Source organism: Bison bison, unplaced genomic scaffold (assembly GCF_000754665.1).
Source record: "Bison bison bison isolate TAMUID 2011002044 unplaced genomic scaffold, Bison_UMD1.0 scf7180017864498, whole genome shotgun sequence".
Classification (NCBI taxonomy): domain Eukaryota; kingdom Metazoa; phylum Chordata; class Mammalia; order Artiodactyla; family Bovidae; genus Bison; species Bison bison.
Genome location: NW_011495057.1, coordinates 10,038,920 through 10,057,372, shown reverse-complemented (window position 1 = coordinate 10,057,372; position 18,453 = coordinate 10,038,920). Strand labels below are relative to the sequence as shown.

At 38.3% G+C, this 18,453-nt stretch overlaps 1 protein-coding gene across 1 annotated transcript in view; it reads left to right on the top strand.

Moving 5' to 3' along the window:
* Window positions 1-18,453, top strand: part of DSC3 (desmocollin 3) — a 50,416-nt gene that overhangs the window by 22,348 nt on the left and 9,615 nt on the right. The window contains exons 8-14 of the mRNA XM_010828992.1: window positions 1,620-1,754; window positions 2,133-2,318; window positions 8,411-8,670; window positions 8,780-8,922; window positions 10,580-10,804; window positions 13,379-13,603; window positions 16,754-16,875. Of these exons, the coding sequence (XP_010827294.1) occupies window positions 1,620-1,754; window positions 2,133-2,318; window positions 8,411-8,670; window positions 8,780-8,922; window positions 10,580-10,804; window positions 13,379-13,603; window positions 16,754-16,875 (1,296 nt within the window). The remainder of the gene's footprint in view (window positions 1-1,619; window positions 1,755-2,132; window positions 2,319-8,410; window positions 8,671-8,779; window positions 8,923-10,579; window positions 10,805-13,378; window positions 13,604-16,753; window positions 16,876-18,453) is intronic.

Below are 18,453 nucleotides of genomic sequence, written 5' to 3'. Positions count from 1 at the left end.
CATTGCAGCATCAGCACACTATCTGCAAACTCCATTCTCAGAGGTCAACAGCGATCACCTAACTGCCTAATCCAGTGGTTAATTATTAAAGCTCTATTGCTGGCAATTATGAAAACTCTCTCTTCTCTTGGATTTCTGGTTCTCCTCCTGCTTCCCTGATCTTTTGTTTTGAGCATCTGTCCTTTGCTTGCTCTTCTTACTTCTCCTAAGCATGAAATACTAGTGTTCCTTACATCCTCTGCTTTTCTCATCCTTTATTCTCTCCCCTGATAACTCAGTTGGTAAAGAATCCACCTGCAATGCAGGAGACCCTGGTTTGATTCCTGGGGCAGGAAGATTCTCTGGAAAAGGGATAGGTTACTCACTTCAGTAGTCTTGGGCTTCCCTTGTGGCTTAGCTGGTAAAGAATCCACCTGCAATTCGGGAGACCTGGGTTTGATCCCTGGATTATGATGATCCCCTGGAGAAGGGAAAGGCTACCTACTCCAGTATTCTGGCCTGGAGAATTCCATAGAATGTACAGCCCATGGGGTTGCAATGAGTCCAATACGACTGAGCAACTTTCACTCACTCTCTCCCTGGAAATTTGATTCTTGCCATAATTTCAATCACTGTCCAGCTACTGCTGACTCCAAGATTGGTATTTCAGTCCTTGAGCTGCCCTTAAGTATAGGTCTATCTATTCAGCTGTCTTCTGGACATTTCTCCTTAGACTTCCCGTGTGTGTGTATGTGTGTGTGCTCAGTCATGTCAGACTCTTTGTGACCCTTTGGACTGTAGCCCACCAGCCTCCTCTGTCTGTGGGATTCTCCAGGTAAGAATACTGGAGTGGGTTGCCATTTCCTCTAGGGGATCTTCCTGACCCAGGGATCGAACCTGCATCTCCTGAGTCTCTTGCATTACAGGCTTATTCTTTACCACTGAGCCATCAGGGAAGCCCCTCTGCTTCTACTAGATTTCCCACAGGAATATAGAATTCAATATACACCAGGAAAAACTCATTTTTTTTCACTCCTCCTTGCCAACCTTGCCAGCACTTTTGTCCTCAAGGAACCACTGTCTTCCTGTATTGGTTGGTGATACCTCTGTCTGCCCATCTAAGTAGGACCCCAGAGCAGCATCCTCAACCCCTCTTTCTTTCGTAACTATGCATACAATCAGTTCTCAAGTCAAACCGCATTTTGACTTATAAATAACTTTCCTATCACCCTTGCTTTTTGTGCTTATTGCCAAGGCCCCAGCTTTGGACTGTTTCAGGAGACTTCAACAGGTTCCTTTGAATCCCAGCTCAGTTCACTCCCAATTGTGCTCAACCTTCTTTAAAAACATTCTTTCTAAAACTCAAATGTTCCTATTTTGTACTCCCCATATGACGCCCATAAAACCTTCTATTACCTGCAACCTAAAATGTAAATCTACTTTCTTACTGTGGATCTTTGTCACTGAAGCTCTGCCTACTTTCAGCCTTCTTCCTGTCTACCATGCTTTTGGGTATATACAAATAGGGAAATCAAATAAAAGCATGGATACACATTAATAGAAGTGTGTACCACTGTGGTTTCCTTTATACATCTAAACAAAGGTTTTCAAAACTAATTACATACTTCCTTTGTTTTCAGGTTGCAGACAAATACTCATTGATAATGAAAGTACAAGATATGGATGGCCAGTTTTTTGGATTGATGAGTACAGCGACTTGCATCATAACAGTAAAAGATTCAAATGACAATTTGCCCACTTTCAGACAGAATGCCGTAAGTAGATAATATCAAAATTGATCTCTATTGCTGTTTTTAATTTAATTGGAATTAAAGTATTTATCATCCTTCGAAGTATCTATGCTTATTTTATCAATAAAATGAAACATATGGCATATAAATCTATTTATTCATATTGGTATTTATATTATCTTTCTTTTGTTAAAGGCTATGGTATTAGTCTTCATTTGTATCAAAGTTCTACGTTCATGTAAAAGTAACTCTTAATAAAACAATGCTTTCATGATTCATGTTTTGAAATAATCTAGGCAAAACCTTTAAGAACAAGTACTTTTGGAGTGAAAGACGTGTTTTACTTTCTTTGTAGAAGTTTCCCTTATAAGATAAGGTTTTAATGAGTTCTCTCTGTTTCAGTATGAAGCATCAGTCGAGGAAAACATGGTCAATGTGGAAATTCTAAGAATACCCGTAGAAGATAAGGATTTGATTAACACTGCCAATTGGAGAGCCAATTTTACTATTTTAAAGGGCAATGAAAATGGACATTTCAAAATCACTACAGACAAAGCAACTAATGAAGGTGTTTTGTCTGTTGTAAAGGTACAGTAAATAATGAGTAATTGACAATTTGGCAAGTTTTTTTTTCTTTTGCTTTTATTTTTTTAAATTAATTTATTTTAATTGGAGGTTAATTACTTTACAATATTGTGATGGTTTTTGCCATACATTCACATGAATCAGCCATGGGTGTACATGTGTTCCCACATCCTGAACCCCCTGCCACCTCCCTCCCTGTCCCATTCCTCAGGGTCATCCCATTGCACCAGCCCTGAGTGCCCTGTCTCATGCATCAAACCTAGATGGCGATCTATTTCATATATAATAATATACATGTTTCAATGTTATTCTCTCAAATCATCCCACCCTTGCCTTCTCCCACAGAGTCCAAAAGTCTGTTCTTTACATCTGTGTCTCTTTTGCTGTCTCACATATAGGGTTATCGTTACCATTTTTCTAAATTCCATATATATATTTATTAATATACTGTATTGGTGTTTTTCTTTCTGACTTACTTCGCTCTGTATAATAGGCTCCAGTTTCATCCACCTCATTAGAACTGATTCAAATGCATTCTTTTTAATAGTTGAGTAATGTTCCATTGTGTATATGTACCACAGCATTCTTATCCATTCATCTGCTGATGGACATCTAGGTTGCTTCCATGTCCTGGCTATTGTAAACAGTGCTGCGATGAACATTGGGGTACACGTGTCTCTTTCAATTCTGGTTTCCTCGGTGTGTATGCTCAGGAGTGGGATTGCTGGGTCATATGGCAGTTCTATTTGTTTTAAGGAATCTCCACACTGTTCTCCATAGTGGCTGTTCAGTTTAGCTCAGTTCAGTCGCTCAGTCATGGCCGACTCTTTGCAACCCCATGAATCTCAGCACGCCAGGCCTCCCTGTCCATCACCATCTCCCAGAGTTCACTCAAACTCATGTCCATCAAGTTGGTGATGCCATCCAGCCATCTCATCCTCTGTCGTCCCCTTCTCCTCCTGCCCCCAATCCCTCCCAGCATCAGAGTCTTTTCCAATGCATAGTGGCTGTACTAGTTTGCATTCCCACCAACAGTGTAAGAGGGTTCCTTTTTCTCCACACGCTCTCCAACATTTATTGTTTATAGACTTTTTGATAGCAGCCATTCTGACCGGCGTGAGATGGTACCTCATTGTGGTTTTGATTTGCATTTCTCTGATAATGAGTGATGTTGAGCATCTTTTCATGTGTTTGTTAGCCATCTGTATGTCTTCTTCTTTGGCCCATTTTTTGATTGGGTTGCTTATTTTTCTGGAATTGAGCTTCAGGAGTTGCTTGTATATTTCTGAGATTAATTCTTTGTCAGTTGCTTCATTTGCTATTTTCTCCCATTCTGAAGGCTGTCTCTTCACCTTGCTTATAGTTTCCTTCATTGTGCAGAAGCTTTTAATTTTAATTAGGTCCCATTTGTTTATTTTTGCTTTTATTTCCATTACTCTGGGATGTGGTCATAGAGGATCCTGCTATGATTTACATCAGAGAGTGTTTTGTCTATGTTTTCCGCTAGGAGTTTTATAGTTTCTGGTCTTATATTTAGATCTTTGATTCATTTTGAGTTTATTTTTGTGTATGGTGTTAGAAAGTGTTCTAGTTTCATTCTTTACAAGTGGTTGACCAGTTTTCCCAGCAACACTTGTTAAAGAGATTGTCTTTTCTCCATTGTGCATTCTTGCCTCTTTTGTCAAAGATAAGGTGTCCATAGGTGCATGGGTTTATCTCTGGGTTTTCTATTTTGTTCCATTGATCTATATTTATGTCTTTGTGCCAGTACCATACTGTCTTGATGACTGTAGCCTTGTAGTAGAGCCTGAAGTCAGGAAGGTTGTTTCCTCCAGTTCCATGCTTCTTTCTCAAGATTGCTTTGGCTATTCGAGGGTTTTTTTTTGTATTTTCATACAAATTGTGAAATTATTTGTTCTAGTTCTTTGAAAAATACCGTTGGTAGCTTGATAGGGATTGCATTGAATCTATAGATTGCTTTGGGTAGTATACTCATTTTCACTATATTGATTCTTCCAATCCATGAACATGGTATATTTCTCCATCTATTTGTGTCATCTCTGATTTCTTTCATCAATGTTTTATAGTTTTCTATATGTAGGTCTTTTGTTTCTTTAGGTAGCTTCATTCCTATTTTATTCATTTCATTGCAATGGTGAATGCAATTATTTCCTTAATTTCTCTTTCTGTTTTCTCATTATTAGTGTATAGGAATGCAAGGGATTTCTCTGTGTTGATTTTATATCCTGCAACTTTACTATATTCATTGATTAGCTCTAGTAATTTTCTGGTGGAGTCTTTAGGGTTTTCTATGTGGAGGATCATGTCATCTGCAAACAGTGAGAGTTTTACTTCTTCTTTTCCAATCTGGATTCCTTTTATTTCTTTTTCTTCTCTGATTGCTGTGGCTAAAACTTCCAAAACTATGTTGAATAGTAGTGGTGAGAGTGGGCATCCTTGTCTTGTTCCTGACTTTAGGGGAAATGCTTTCAATTTTTCACCATTAAGGATAATGTTTGCTATGGGTTTATCATATATGGCTTTTAGTATGTTGAGGTATGTTCCTTCTATGCCTGCTTTCTGAGGGTTTTTTTTTAATATCATAAATGGATGTTGAATTTTGTCAAAAGCTTTTTCTGCATCTATTGAGATAATCATATGGTTTTTATCTTTCAATTTGTTAATGTGGTATATCACATAGATTTGTGAATATTGAAGAGGCAAGTTAAGTTTTAATCAATTAGTGGTTTAATCAATTAAATGGTTTCAGATTATACACTATACAAGTTGTAAGAGAACTTAATCTATTTAGTCAAGCAGTTCTGCTTTCATGCTGTCTTTCTTGTATAATTTTGTTATCAGTTATTAGGCACCTACTTATGCTTGAACATTCTCAATTATTAAGGATCTCCACATCTCCACTGGCAGCTTATTCCATGTCTGGAGAGCTCTGATCCTCAGAAGGTCTTATTTATACTGTGTCTAAATTATTCTCTCTGTAACCCATGTCTTGGACTAGGTTTTATATCTAATGCTTTACAGAACAGGTGTAATGCTTTGAAAAGGCTTTTATGTCCTTTGAGACTTACCTTGTCTAGGATAAATATTTCCAATTCCTTTAACAATAGTTAAATGATATAATTTATTAGCTCATATTGTTCTCACTCTTTCTCTTTTGAATATAAGCCTGAGTGTAGTTGATGTTTTTAAAAGGTGATGTCGAGGATGAGATATAGTATTACCTCAAACTGCACTGAGTAAACATATTCTTTGTTCTATATATTGTACTGTTGGTTCCACTACTACATTCTAGGATCCATGTTATGAGGGCAGAAAAGGGTCTTTCTCGAAAGACCCTTGGTTTTATGTTGACCCAGAACAAGAAAGAAAATTGTCTTGTAGTTTACAGCACTTACCATGTGCGCTAATGTTAAATGTCATTCTGAGAATTGTACAGAAGAGAAAACTTAGTCTCAGATACATTAAGAAGCCTACACAAAGTGACACAGCTTGGATGTAGTAGAGACAAAATCTGAGCCTATGTTTCTTTGACTCCAACTTGTTGTTGTTCATTGGCTAAGTTGTGTCTGACTCTTTGTGACACCATGAACTACATGCCAGGTTTCCCTGTCCTTCACTGTCTCCTGGAGTTGACTCAAACTCATGTCCATTGAGTCAGTGATGCCATCCAACCATCTCATCCTCTGTCACCCCCTTCTACTGCTTGGTCATATTTTTCCCAGCTGTATTATAGTTGTTTTTAATAATATATTTAATACTAATATTCACTGTTATTCTTTCAATTTTGTGACTTTTTTCCCTTGGTCATTTTAACATAGAGCATCTTTAGTTCCATCTTCACATTACATTTTCTGGGGAGTTGTTAGCATCTTAGTGCAGGTAAGGGATATTATGGAATATTTTTGGACATTTTTTTCAATTGATGAAACAAAAAGATACCCTGCGGTTGAGGAGAATTCATAATTCTTCAATAATCATTATTTCATCTCACCAGATTTCTAATATTGGAGACTTTAATCCACTAAGGCAATATCTAGCTTGAGCCTTAAAAATTACATAAACAAACTCTAAGGCTTATAGCAAGTGACTCTAGATCAAACAAACTGCACTTTCTCCAGGGCAGCAGCTGTTTTCTAAATTTCTATCCATTTCTCATCACCAGCAGATGCTCTAACTCTCAGCATGACCATAGCAATACGTGTAATTTGTGAGATAGTGTTCATTAGCAACAAATAAACAGATATCAATCCTTTTTCTCTCTTGGTGATACATTTTCTGGGCTTTTAATAAAAGAGTCAAAAAGAGTTTCACATGCATTTTGCAGATTCTAACATTCAGAAATTTTTTTGACTTCTTATTGGATTAGTATTAGTATGCTTCCCAGTTAGCACTAGTGGTAAAGAACCCACCTGCCAATCCAGGAGATGTAAAAGACAGATAAGCCTGGTGGGCTATGGTCCATAGTGTCGCAGAGAGTCGGATATGACCGAAGCAACAAAGCACAACACATTAGTATCTCAACTTGATAATACTCAGATGTGGAGAAAGGTTTAAATGAAAAATTTTGCTCTTCAGTTTTTATTTTGTTTAATATTTAGCAAGTGGTTATTTAATAAGCAGAAAAAGAATCAAAGAAAAATTGTTCTAACATAGAGAACAAACATGATTGCCAAGGGGGAGGAGGAGAAGAGAAAGATGGACTGGGAGTTTGAGGTTAGTAGGTGCAAACTATTACATATAGAATGGATAAACAACAAGGTCTTACTGTATAAAACAGGGAATAATATTCAACATTCTGAGATAAACCATTATGGAAAAGAATGTAAAAAACAATGTATATGTATAACTGAATCACTATCTGTATAGCAGAAATTAATACAACACTATAAATCAGCTATACTTCAATAAAAAAGAAAAGTGCTTTAGTTTTTCAGTACAGTAAAATAGTGTTTTCTAGATTTAGCTTGATTTTCTGTATAAAAATCAGCTGTAATTAAAGAATTGGCTCAAAAGATTTCACAGGCTGGTGAATCAATTAAGCAGAATTATAGTGGTGTTGTTAGGAATATGGACTCAAACCAGACTACATGGCTTCAAACTCTAGCGCAAATGGGTTTCTTTTGGCCATGGGAAAGCCAATTTATCTCCTCTTCTCTTTTTCCTGCTTTGTAAAATGGGGATGATGATAATAATAGTACCAATTAGCACATATGTTTTTCTTGGGTGTATGCATGCTAAGTTGCTTTAGTTGTGTTTGACTCTTTGCCACCCTATGGAACATAAAGTGGGTTGCCATGCCCTCTTCCAGGGGATCTTTCCAACACAGGGATTGAACCTGTGTCTCTTATATCTCCTGCATTGGCAAGCGAGTTCTTTACTCCAAGCACCACCTCCTCTGCATTTTCACTGTGAGAATTTCTTTGGATAAACTACAAGTGATAGCAAAGTATAATTCTCGAATTGTCAAAGATGAAATTTTCATGCAAGTAGATGATGAGCAGGGGTAAAAGTTTTATTCAACAAAGAAGGAACTGGCAAAAAGCCAAAGAAGATTTCTAAGAAGAAATGAGAACCTGTGTGGATTTTGATAGAAGGAAAAGCTTAAATAAAGATTGCTCAGTCGCATGCCTTGCAGGACAATTCAAACATGCATTTGAAATGTGGTTTCTATCAGAGATAAAATCACTGCACCATCTCAGTTTCAGGTCAACATCTAATTTTATAAGAGCCCTTTTCAGTGGAAAATATTAATAGTAAGTTGAACATTCTCCATGAGTCAGATGACCCTTAAGTTCGTCCTGTTTTTGTATTATCTTCAGGTTCAGAATATTTTCCTTTTGTAAGAATGAGCTATAGAAATATTTTAGGAATTGGATTCCACAATTTTAAGGCCTCTTTTGCTAAAATCATAGTGAAAAATTACCTCTCTCTTTAGTGAAGGATGAAAGTCAATATTGGCTAAATGGGAGCACAGAATTTATGCAGCACTGTTCATAGTGACAAAAGTTCACTTATTTGAAATACCTAATGTATTTTACACTGATGTTGATATACTTGTCTTTTTTTTTTGAAAGCCACTGGATTATGAAGAAAGCCATCAAGTGGTCCTGGAAATTGGAGTGGCCAATGAAGCTCCATTTACTAGAGATGTTGCACTCAGGATGACAACCATGAACAGAGCTGTGGTCACAGTTCATGTGAAGGATCAGGATGAAGGGCCTGAATGCAGCCCTGAAGTCCAGTATATACGGATTAAAGAAAACTCCGCAGTGGGTTCAAAGATCAGTGGCTATAAGGCATATGACCCTGAAACTAAAAGTTCCAGTGGTTTAAGGTACAAAGAAATCTATAACCACATACTTACAATGTATTTGTAATGATTGAGACACTAATATATCAATACATTTTATAGTGCTAAAATCATTTTTATTTTTTATTAACAGGTACAAAATATTGCATGATCCTAAAGAGTGGATCACCATTAATGAAGGTTCGGGCTCAGTAGAGACTTACAAAACTTTGGACAGGGAGGTTATAACTCCCAAAAATGATTTGTATAATATTACAGTCCTGGCAATAGATCAAGGTAAAACACGAGTTTTCATCTGGGATGTTATAGAAGAGTTAGAGAATAAACTGCAGTTATTTCTGGGCAGAATTACTCTTGTGCTATATGTGTGTGTGTGTGTGCTCAGTCTTATCCTACTCTTGGGACGCTATGGACTATAGCTAGCCAGGCTCCTCTGTCCGTGGGATTTTCCAGGCAAGAATACTGGAGTGGGTTGCCATTTCCTTCTCCAGGGGATCTTCCTGACCCCAGGATCGAACCCGAGTCTCTTGTGTCTCCTGTATTGGCAGGTGGGTTCTTTACTTCTGCGCCACCTGAGAAACCCATATTCTTGTGTTGAAAGTGAGGTCTTAGTCGCTCAGTCGTGTCCTACTCTTTGTGACCCCATGGACTGCAGCCTGCCAGGCTCCTCTATCCATGGGATTCTCCAGGCAAGAATACTGGAGTGTATAGCCATTCCCTTCTCCAGGGATCTTCGCAATCCAGGTATCAAACCCAGGTCTCTTGCATTGCAGGCAGATTCTTCACCATCAGAGCCACCAAGTAGACAGAATTCTTAGAAATTACTTTAAAGATTGTTTCTATTTATCTTAACCATAAAACAAGGTGAAACTGCTTGGTGGCATGAAACCATGCCTTCTTTATCTTTATGTCCCTAGCATGGCAACATCTTACAAGCTTATAGATCTCTGTGTCAGAGGGCAAGATGAAACTCAAGTCTAGGACTAGATGAAATGGTCTCACCAGACTCTTCTAGATCTCTTTATGTCTTTTTAAATTAAATCATTAAATAGCTCAGCTGACTATAGAGTTAAAATGATTTTTTCTTTACATTCTGTTCCTTAAGGAAACCCAGAATTTCTCAACCCTGGCTAACTATGAAAATAATTGGCGATGTTTAAAAGTAATTTCAAGGTATAGACACTATCTGAGACCAACTGAATTAAGAATCCCTGATCTAGGAGCCTGGACATCATATATATATATATATATTTTTTTTTAAAATCTGCCTAGATGGTTAAAATATGTACCAGGATTAGAAAAGTTTTTCTATGGTCACTTTACTCTTTCTGACATCTGTACCAAAAGGAACCCAAGGAACTAGAGAGTTTGAAATTCAGACATTTATTTTTATTTTTTGGTAAAAATTCTGGTTAAAGGTTTATGGGCAGTTATATCTGATACTATCAACAGCACAGTAGTCATTTTAGATGCTCTACAGGTTTCATTTATCCATCTACCTTCTTCTTTGCCATTTTCTCTAATTATCAGTTTATTTATTTAAAAAAACCCAGGGGCTTCCCTGGTGGCTCAGTGTTTAAAAAAAAAAAAAAAAATCTGCCTGCCAATGCAGGGTACTGGTCTGGGAAGATCCCACATGCTGTGGGACAACTAGGTCTGTGTGCCACAACTATTGAGCCCATGTACCCCAGAGTCTGTGCTCTGCAGCCAGAGAATCCGTTGCAATGAGAAGCCCGTGCAGTGCAATTAGAGGGTGATCTCGGCTTGCCACAACTAGTGAAAGCCCACGTGCAAGCAATGAAGACCTGGCACAGCCAAAAATAAATAAATAAAATTAAAAAAATTAAAAAGTCCATGCATATTTAGAATCTAGCTGATTTTTTTTTCCCTTAAAAAACTGTGAACTACACTCAACTTTTTTCTTTCTTCCTAGATGGTAGATCATGTACTGGAACCCTCGCAGTTAGCATTGAAGATGTGAATGATAACCCACCAGAAATACTTCAAGATTATCTAGTTATTTGCAAAGGAAACATGGACTATGTTGACATTTCGGCTATTGATCATGACAGTTCCATCAACGGTGCTCCATTTTACTTCAGCTTGGCAAACACTTCTCCAGAAATCAACAGACTATGGACGATCACCAGAGTTAATGGTATTTTATGAAAAATAATGATTTGTATGCTCTGAAATAACTGAGGATGGATTTACTGCTTTATTCACATGAAACATAATGTAAAATGGATTCTCATGAACAGATTTTAGAAGGCTAACTTTAACTTTTGCAAATACTGTATGGGGCCTGTGTTATATATTGTATTAATACATAAAATTTAAAAAAACTCATAATTTTTATGAAGGCAATATTTGCATTTACAACGAAGACAAAAATCTTTGTTAAACTATGGGGCAACTTTGGAGAAGGCAATGGCAACCCACTCCAGTACTTTTGCCTGGAGAATCCCATGGACGGAGGAGCCTGGTAGGCTGCAGTCCATGGGGTCGCTAAGAGTAGGACATGACTGAGCAATTTCACTTTCACGCAGTGGGGAAGGAAATGGCAACCCACTCCAGTGTTCTTGCCTGGAGAATCCCAGGGATGGGGGATCCTGGTGGGCTGCCGTCTGTGGGGTCACACAGAGTTGGGCACGACTGAAATGACTAAGCTTAGCAGGGGCAACTTATTATTAAAACAAATTGATTTTGCTGTGTTTTTGAAGTCACTACAGTAAGATGAAGAAAAAACAGAAGATGGGCACCTTAAATTTTAGTGAAAAAACTCTGGAAATGAGTTATCTGGGTATATGGAAAAAGCACTCTGTGATGTTCTGGAAGGAAACATGGTAGGCTATGGACAGAGGCCAGCCACTGAAGCCTGCAGCGCAACCTCATACAATGGTAGTTTCTAGAGGCTGCAATTTTCTATGTTACAGCCATAGATCACTACTGTTTTGTTACTATGCTATGCTCTTTCATGCAATTTGACTGTTGCATATGCTGTTCCTTCTGCCTAGAATACCTCCTTCCCACTTCTTTGTTGTTGTTGATTAGTCGCTGAGTCATGTCTGATTCTTTTGTGACCCCATGGACTGCAGTTCACCAGGATCCTTTGTCCATGGAATTTTCCAAGCAAGAAAACTGGTGTGGGTTGCATTTCCTTCTCCAGAGGATCCTCCTGAGAAGGAAGGATTGAATCTGCATCTGCTGCTTTGGCAGGTGGATTCTTTACCACTGAGCCATCAGGGAAGCCCGCCCACTTCTAGCTTGGTATTAATTCATAATATTTATGGAGAACCTAATATTGACCTATTTTGTCTACATATAATCTTCATGTTGTATTATTATCTGTTTACATTTCTACTCTATTACATGACTTCCTCAGAACATTCCTAACCCATCTGTGTATTTCCAGCACCTAGTCCAGTGCTTAGTAGATACTAACTCCTTAATAAATGTTTGATAAACAAATATACATAAAAGAAGGAAAATACCAGGACAATAAGTAAGCATTGGTGTTTAGAAGGTTTTAGTAGGAATGCCGAGAGCTTGGCAGGAGGAAGGATGGAATCTGGTGGTGAAGGGCCTTCTCTACCAGCCAGACTGACCTTTGAGAGTGTGCATGCAAGGCAGTGCTGTATTGGATTTATGTCTTTAAAGAAGTGACAGGTATAACAATTAGAAGGTAATCTGAAGAGGACAGAGTTGAATGGCAAGGAAAGTCAGAGGCTGCTGCACTAATATGAATGAATGAGACATGGGTATGGCTCAGCTTGCAGTCTTGAGGGACGAGAGGGATTTGAAAGGTTTTACTTACAGCACAATATAATCCTGCAAAAGTTCCAAATAACCCTCAGTGGTAATTCACATTCCTCTGGGGAGCTTTGGGTCTGAGGTACAGCCAGAAATCTTTAAAGTTCTTACTAGCTCTAACAGTGCATTTAAGAAACACTTAAACATTACAGATCACTTCCAGGAGGTACATTGCGGTATTTTGTCATTTCATTTATTACAAAACCCAAAATATTGTCGTTGCCATTGAAAGTGTGTGGAGCTTTTGGCCAGTTGATAATATGGATCATTGAAATAAGGTAACAAGATCATGGGGGAAATATCACAGTTTGTATAAATTTGTGTTGTTAGGATATAACTATATCCATGTTGATGTGAGCCTACCTAGCCTGGGGAATGTTCATTAGCTTTCTGGTATTGAGATTACTTCCAGAGGGAAGGCGTTATTAACCAAGGGTCTGTTGTGTTTTGAAACACTGTCTTATACCTAAAGACAGTGGACAGGTACGAGGAGGTAAATAAATAAGAGAATATCAACATAGGACATCTGTTACGTGTAACTGTTGGTGTTAATTTTTTATGAGTATCGTAAGCTGCTACTTTAGAGAAATGCTTAGAGTGTATGTCAAGAGCCAATCTAGCATCATTAGCTTGTTGATAAGGGAAGAGATAAGGGGATGTTAAATATTGCTGAAATGCTACTGGGTCACTGCAATGCCAAGTTATTTCTTTAAGCCTCTCTTTGAAAAAGTTACAGTGGGTGACATATATACGGTGATATTAATGCTTGAAAAGGTTGAAGATCGTCATCTTTTTTCATCCATTTTCACGTGCAGGTGGTTCTTCGAGAATGATATCTTTAAAAAATAGAAGTGGTAAAACAAATTTTAAAGGAGGAATCCACATTCATTAAAAATATAATTCCTTTATTTTCTTTCAGATACAGCTGCCCGTCTTGCATATCAGAAAAATGCCCAATTTCAAGAATATTTCATTCCTGTTGCTGTAAAAGACAGAGCAGGGCTATCTGCAACAAAAACCTTGAGAGTGAACCTCTGTGATTGTACTAACCCCGTTCAATGCCGGGCTGCTGCACGGAGTGCGGACGTGATACTTGGCAAATGGGCGATCCTTGCCATACTTCTGGGCATAGCACTACTTTTCTGTAAGTCCCTTTACTTACCCAATGTTAACATAAAAGACAAATATGAGTGCAAGGAAAGGTCTTTAAAAACAAATCTTGACCAGCCATCCATCAGACATGAGTCCCCTTTACAAATTCTTTTTGTGTTATTTTCTGAGTTCTGATTGCCTCTTTCTGTGAGAGGTAGCAAGATCCTTTTGGAGATCAGAGACTTCATACTGGGAAAGAACTGTTGAAAATTCCTTAGATTGTGTCAAACCCGTCATGGTGTAGCTCTTATTTCTTGGTCCTCGTATTACCCCTTTTAAGGTCAAATCAAACAATCTAAAAACTTCTGCCACATGCAAGTCCACCAAAAGCCACTTGCATTTTACATCATTTCGTTTCAGTTACAGATTTGTGGGAGATGTTCAAATCACAGAAGTATTTCTTCTTAGGTGTACCCTGCCAGCTTTCTTAAATTCTGTTAACCTCCTTCTCACCAGTTGTGTAGTTTCCAATGGTGCCATGTTTTCTTCTTGTCTTTTCATTTCCATCCAATCCTTCAGCCTATTTTAGCTGTTGTTCCTTTATTCTGTGATAGGACTAGTGGTTAAGAGTAAGACTCTGGAACCAGACTGTCTGGTTTTGGACTTTGGCTGTATTATTTTTAAGCCATGTTATATGGGGCAAGTTACTTTTTACTGTGCTTCAGTTTCCTCCTCTGTAAAGGGGATGACTGTAGTAGCTTATTTTCTTATTTATTTTAAAAAAAGTTTTATTTATCTATTTATTTATGGCTGTGCTGGGCATTCGTTGCTGCATGCTTGGGGATTTTTCTCAAGTTGCAGTGAGTGAGGGCTGCTCTCTAGTTCAGAGCCCAGCTTTCTCATTGCATGTATTCTTTTGTTGTGGGGCATGGGCTCTAGGGCATGGGCTTCAGTAGTTGTGGTGTGTGGGCTCAGTAGTTGGCACTCACGGGCTCTAGAGCATGGGTTCAGTAATTGTGGCTCATGGGCCTAGTTGTCCCACAGCATGTGGGATCTTCCTGGACCAGGGTTTGAACCCATGTCTTCTGCATGGGCAGGTGGATTCTTTACCACTGAGCCACCAGGAAAGCCCTATAATAGCTATTTTATGGGAGTAACACTGAAGATTCACTGAGTTAATGCATATGAAGAGCTTAAAACAGTGCATGGTACATTTTAAATGTGTTCATTGTTTTTCATCAACTCAACAAAATAAGTACTAATATATGTTGAAAAAGAGAAAGTGAAAGTCACTCAGTTGTGTCTGACTCTTTGCGACCCCATATACAGTCCATGGAATTCTCCAGGCCAGAATCCTGGAGTGGGTAGCCTTTCCCTTCTCCTTACTAGCTGAGCCTCAAGGGAAGCCCAAGAATACTGGAGTGGGTAGCCTATCCCTTCTCTAGGGGATCTTCCTGACCTGGAGTCGCCTGCATTGGAGGCAGATTCTTTACCAACTGAGCTATCAGGGAAGCCCAGTATATGCTGAGTGCCTACTATATACTGGAAGTGTCTAGGTGCTTGGGTTTCATCAATGGACAAAGCAGATGAAAATTAACAAACCCAAAACAAAGTCTTCCTTGTGACAGTAAAGTGATAAATAAACACCCTGGAGGGAAAAGTAGAGCCAAATAATTAGGGTCTATAATGGGGTAGAGTGTGTATGGGTGAGGGTGAGGTTGGATGTTAGTGATGGTCATTTTCAATAGGTGGTTGGGCCAGCCTAAGTGAGAAGGTTATCCTTGATGATTTTTGAAAGAGGTGAAAGAATCAGCCAAGAGCTTTGGGTCAGAGGGTAAAGTCAGTTCAGAGGCCCTAAGGTGAGGGAATGCTTGGAGAAATCAAGGAAGGCAAGGAGCTTGAAGTGGTTTGAGAGTAGGGGATGAGGGAAGAGGAGTAAGAAATGGAGCCAGAAAAGTAACAAGGGGCCACAATGTAACCGGTTGGTCCACTTTCCATTTCCTCCTCCAGGGGATCTTCCGGCCCAAAGAATTAAACCTGGGTCTCCTACATTGCAGGTGGATTCTTTTCCGTCTAAACTACCAGGGGAAGCCCCTATAAAGGGCCAGATAGTATATATTTTAAACTTTGCAGGCCATCTGGTTTCAGTTGTAACCAATCACATCTGCTCTTGTAGTGAGAGAGCAGCCATAGAAAATACTTAAACCACTGGCATGACTGTGTTCCATTAGAACTTGATTTATGGACATTGAAATTTGAATTTCATATAGTGTTCACCTGTAATAAACTATTATTCTTTTGAATTTTTTCAGTCATTTAAAAATATAAAAACCACAGCTCATGAGTGATACACAGCATGGTGGGCTGGATTCAGGGCTGTAGGTTTGCAGTCCTTGGTATGAGGGCTTATTGAACCTTGTGAAGAATTGTGGTTGCTGTTGCTATTAGTTTTACTATCACATATTCTAGCTTCATACAATTATGAGGTAGAATGAGAATTCTGAATATGCAAGGTACAAAGTAAGTTTAATTAAGATACCTGGGGAGATAACTCTATTCTGGGGTGGGCAGTGGTAGGGGGAGAAGTCTGTTTTGTTATATTTTCACATTGGCAAACCATTCTTTTGTGAGTCAGTAAATCTCTTTAATTGGAGAAGGCAATGGCACCCCACTCCAATACTCTTTCCTGGAAAATCCCATGGATGGAGGAGCCTAGAAGGCTGCAGTCTATGGGGTTGCTGAGAGTCGGACATGACTGAGTGACTTCACTTTCACTTCTCACTTTCATGCATTGGAGAAGGAAATGGCAACCCACTCTAGTGTTCTTGCCTGGAGAATCCCAGGGACGGAGAAGCCGGGTGAGCTGCTGTCTATGGGATCGCACAGAGTTGGACACGACTGAAGTGACTTAGTAGTAGTAGTAGTAAATCTCTTTAAAGTCTTTGTCTAAATAAATATAATTAATTAAAAAAAATTCATGATTTGAAATACTTAAATGGTGGGTGGAATTCAAACTCTTAAAGAGGGCTGTAATCAAAATATAAATATAATTACTTTAAATTTTAATAGTAAGCCAAATCATGGCCTATTACTTTAGATGTTCGGTGTCTTATTTTCTTCTTGTGTATCTTAGGTAATAAGAAATAAAAGATGAGTATTTTATTCTGCTCATGTTAAACTTTTGTTTTTGTTTTTAACTCAGCTATATTGCTAACTTTAGTATGTGGAATTGTTAGTGCCAGAAATAAAAAAGCTTTTCCAGACGATTTGGCCCAGCAAAATCTAATTATATCAAACACAGAAGCACCTGGAGATGATAAGGTGGTAAGTGATTTTTTTTTAAAAAACGGATATTTATGTCTGAGTATTTTCCATAATTTCTTTAATTCATCTTTATGAAGTTACTACAAAATTTAGGAGTTAATTTATATTCTTAATTTGGTCAGATTTTGTAGGCGTAAATTTATCTGCCAATATTCAAAGACTTATGTAGTGGCATTTATTAAACATCTTACACCAGATATATTGTTTTAGTTATCTTTTTTCCATCCTCTCATGTTATGATTTACTACTACTGCTTTGATGTTGTGAATTTACTATAAGAGCAATCTTTTTGACTGCTCTCTACAATGTGTATTTTCAGATATTATTTGTTTGTTTCACTCTTTGACCATTTATAATAGGAAAAACTTGCTGAGAACTCTCAAGATAAACTAAGAAAATATAAAAAAGATATATGTGTTTTAAAAAATGTATGTGTGGGGGGGATGGGGTTAGTTTGGAAGATGACTGTCACTATTTTTTCTTACATATCTCTGCAGTGCTTGGGCCTAAGCTTCTCTTTTTGGGGAAATATATAAGAGTTCTTATAAGGCATATTCTTCCCTCAAAAAGATTTCACTTTATGAAAAATTGAATCCACTCTTGTGGGAAAACTAAATAGGAGCATGACAGTAAACAGCACCTGTTTGGTAGGGTACAGGTGGAGTTCAAAGATATTGGTGCTGCAAAGTATATTCATGATTTCTGGATCAAACCAGAGATCGCCTTTCTAGGCCTGGTGGAAGATTCACAGATTAGTCTGTAACTTAAAGAATAGGGAGGGTTTGAAAGTGAAGACATGAACAACAGCCTAATGAATGAAAAAGGGAGATGGCAAAGTTTAGGGATTATTCAACAAATAGTACACAAATTGATTTAAAATGGAAGAAATGATGTTCTGGAATAGAGATTTGACACTTGGATTAGGTTCTGGAGGAAGAGGATGTAATAAAAAAGCAGTGGGAGATGAGACTTTTATATGCCACACTAAAGGGTTTTAGATTTATTCTCTTGATAAGGGAGAGCTAGTCATGGCTTTTCTGCATGAAGGTGGCATAATGTAAGTAGTGTGATGCTGAACTGGTATGCTGACCAACAAGATCAGGAAGACATAGGACTGGGGAGGATAAATAATTGGGATCTTTTGGTAGTTTCAGCATGAGCTAGATAACTCTTCTAGAATAATGATTACGGGAAAATTGAAATATGGATGAATAAGAAATATTTTAAATGTATAAATAAGATTGTTGACCACCAACCATGGTGCAGTGGTAAAGAATCCGCCTGCCAAAGCAGGAGATGAAGGAGATGTGGGTTTGATCCCTGGGTCAGGAAGATCCCTAGAAGAAGAAATAGTAATCCACTCCAGTATTCTTGCCTGGAAAATCTTATGGACAGAGGAGCCTGGCAGGCCTGAGTCGATGGGGTTGCAGTCGTTTAGTCGTGTCCGACTCTTGTAACCCCATGGACTTTACAGTCCTTGGAATTCTCCAGGTCAGGATGTTGGAATGGGTAGCCTTTCCCTTCTCCAGGGGATCTTCCCAACCCAGGGACTGAACCCAGGTCTCCCACATTGCAGGC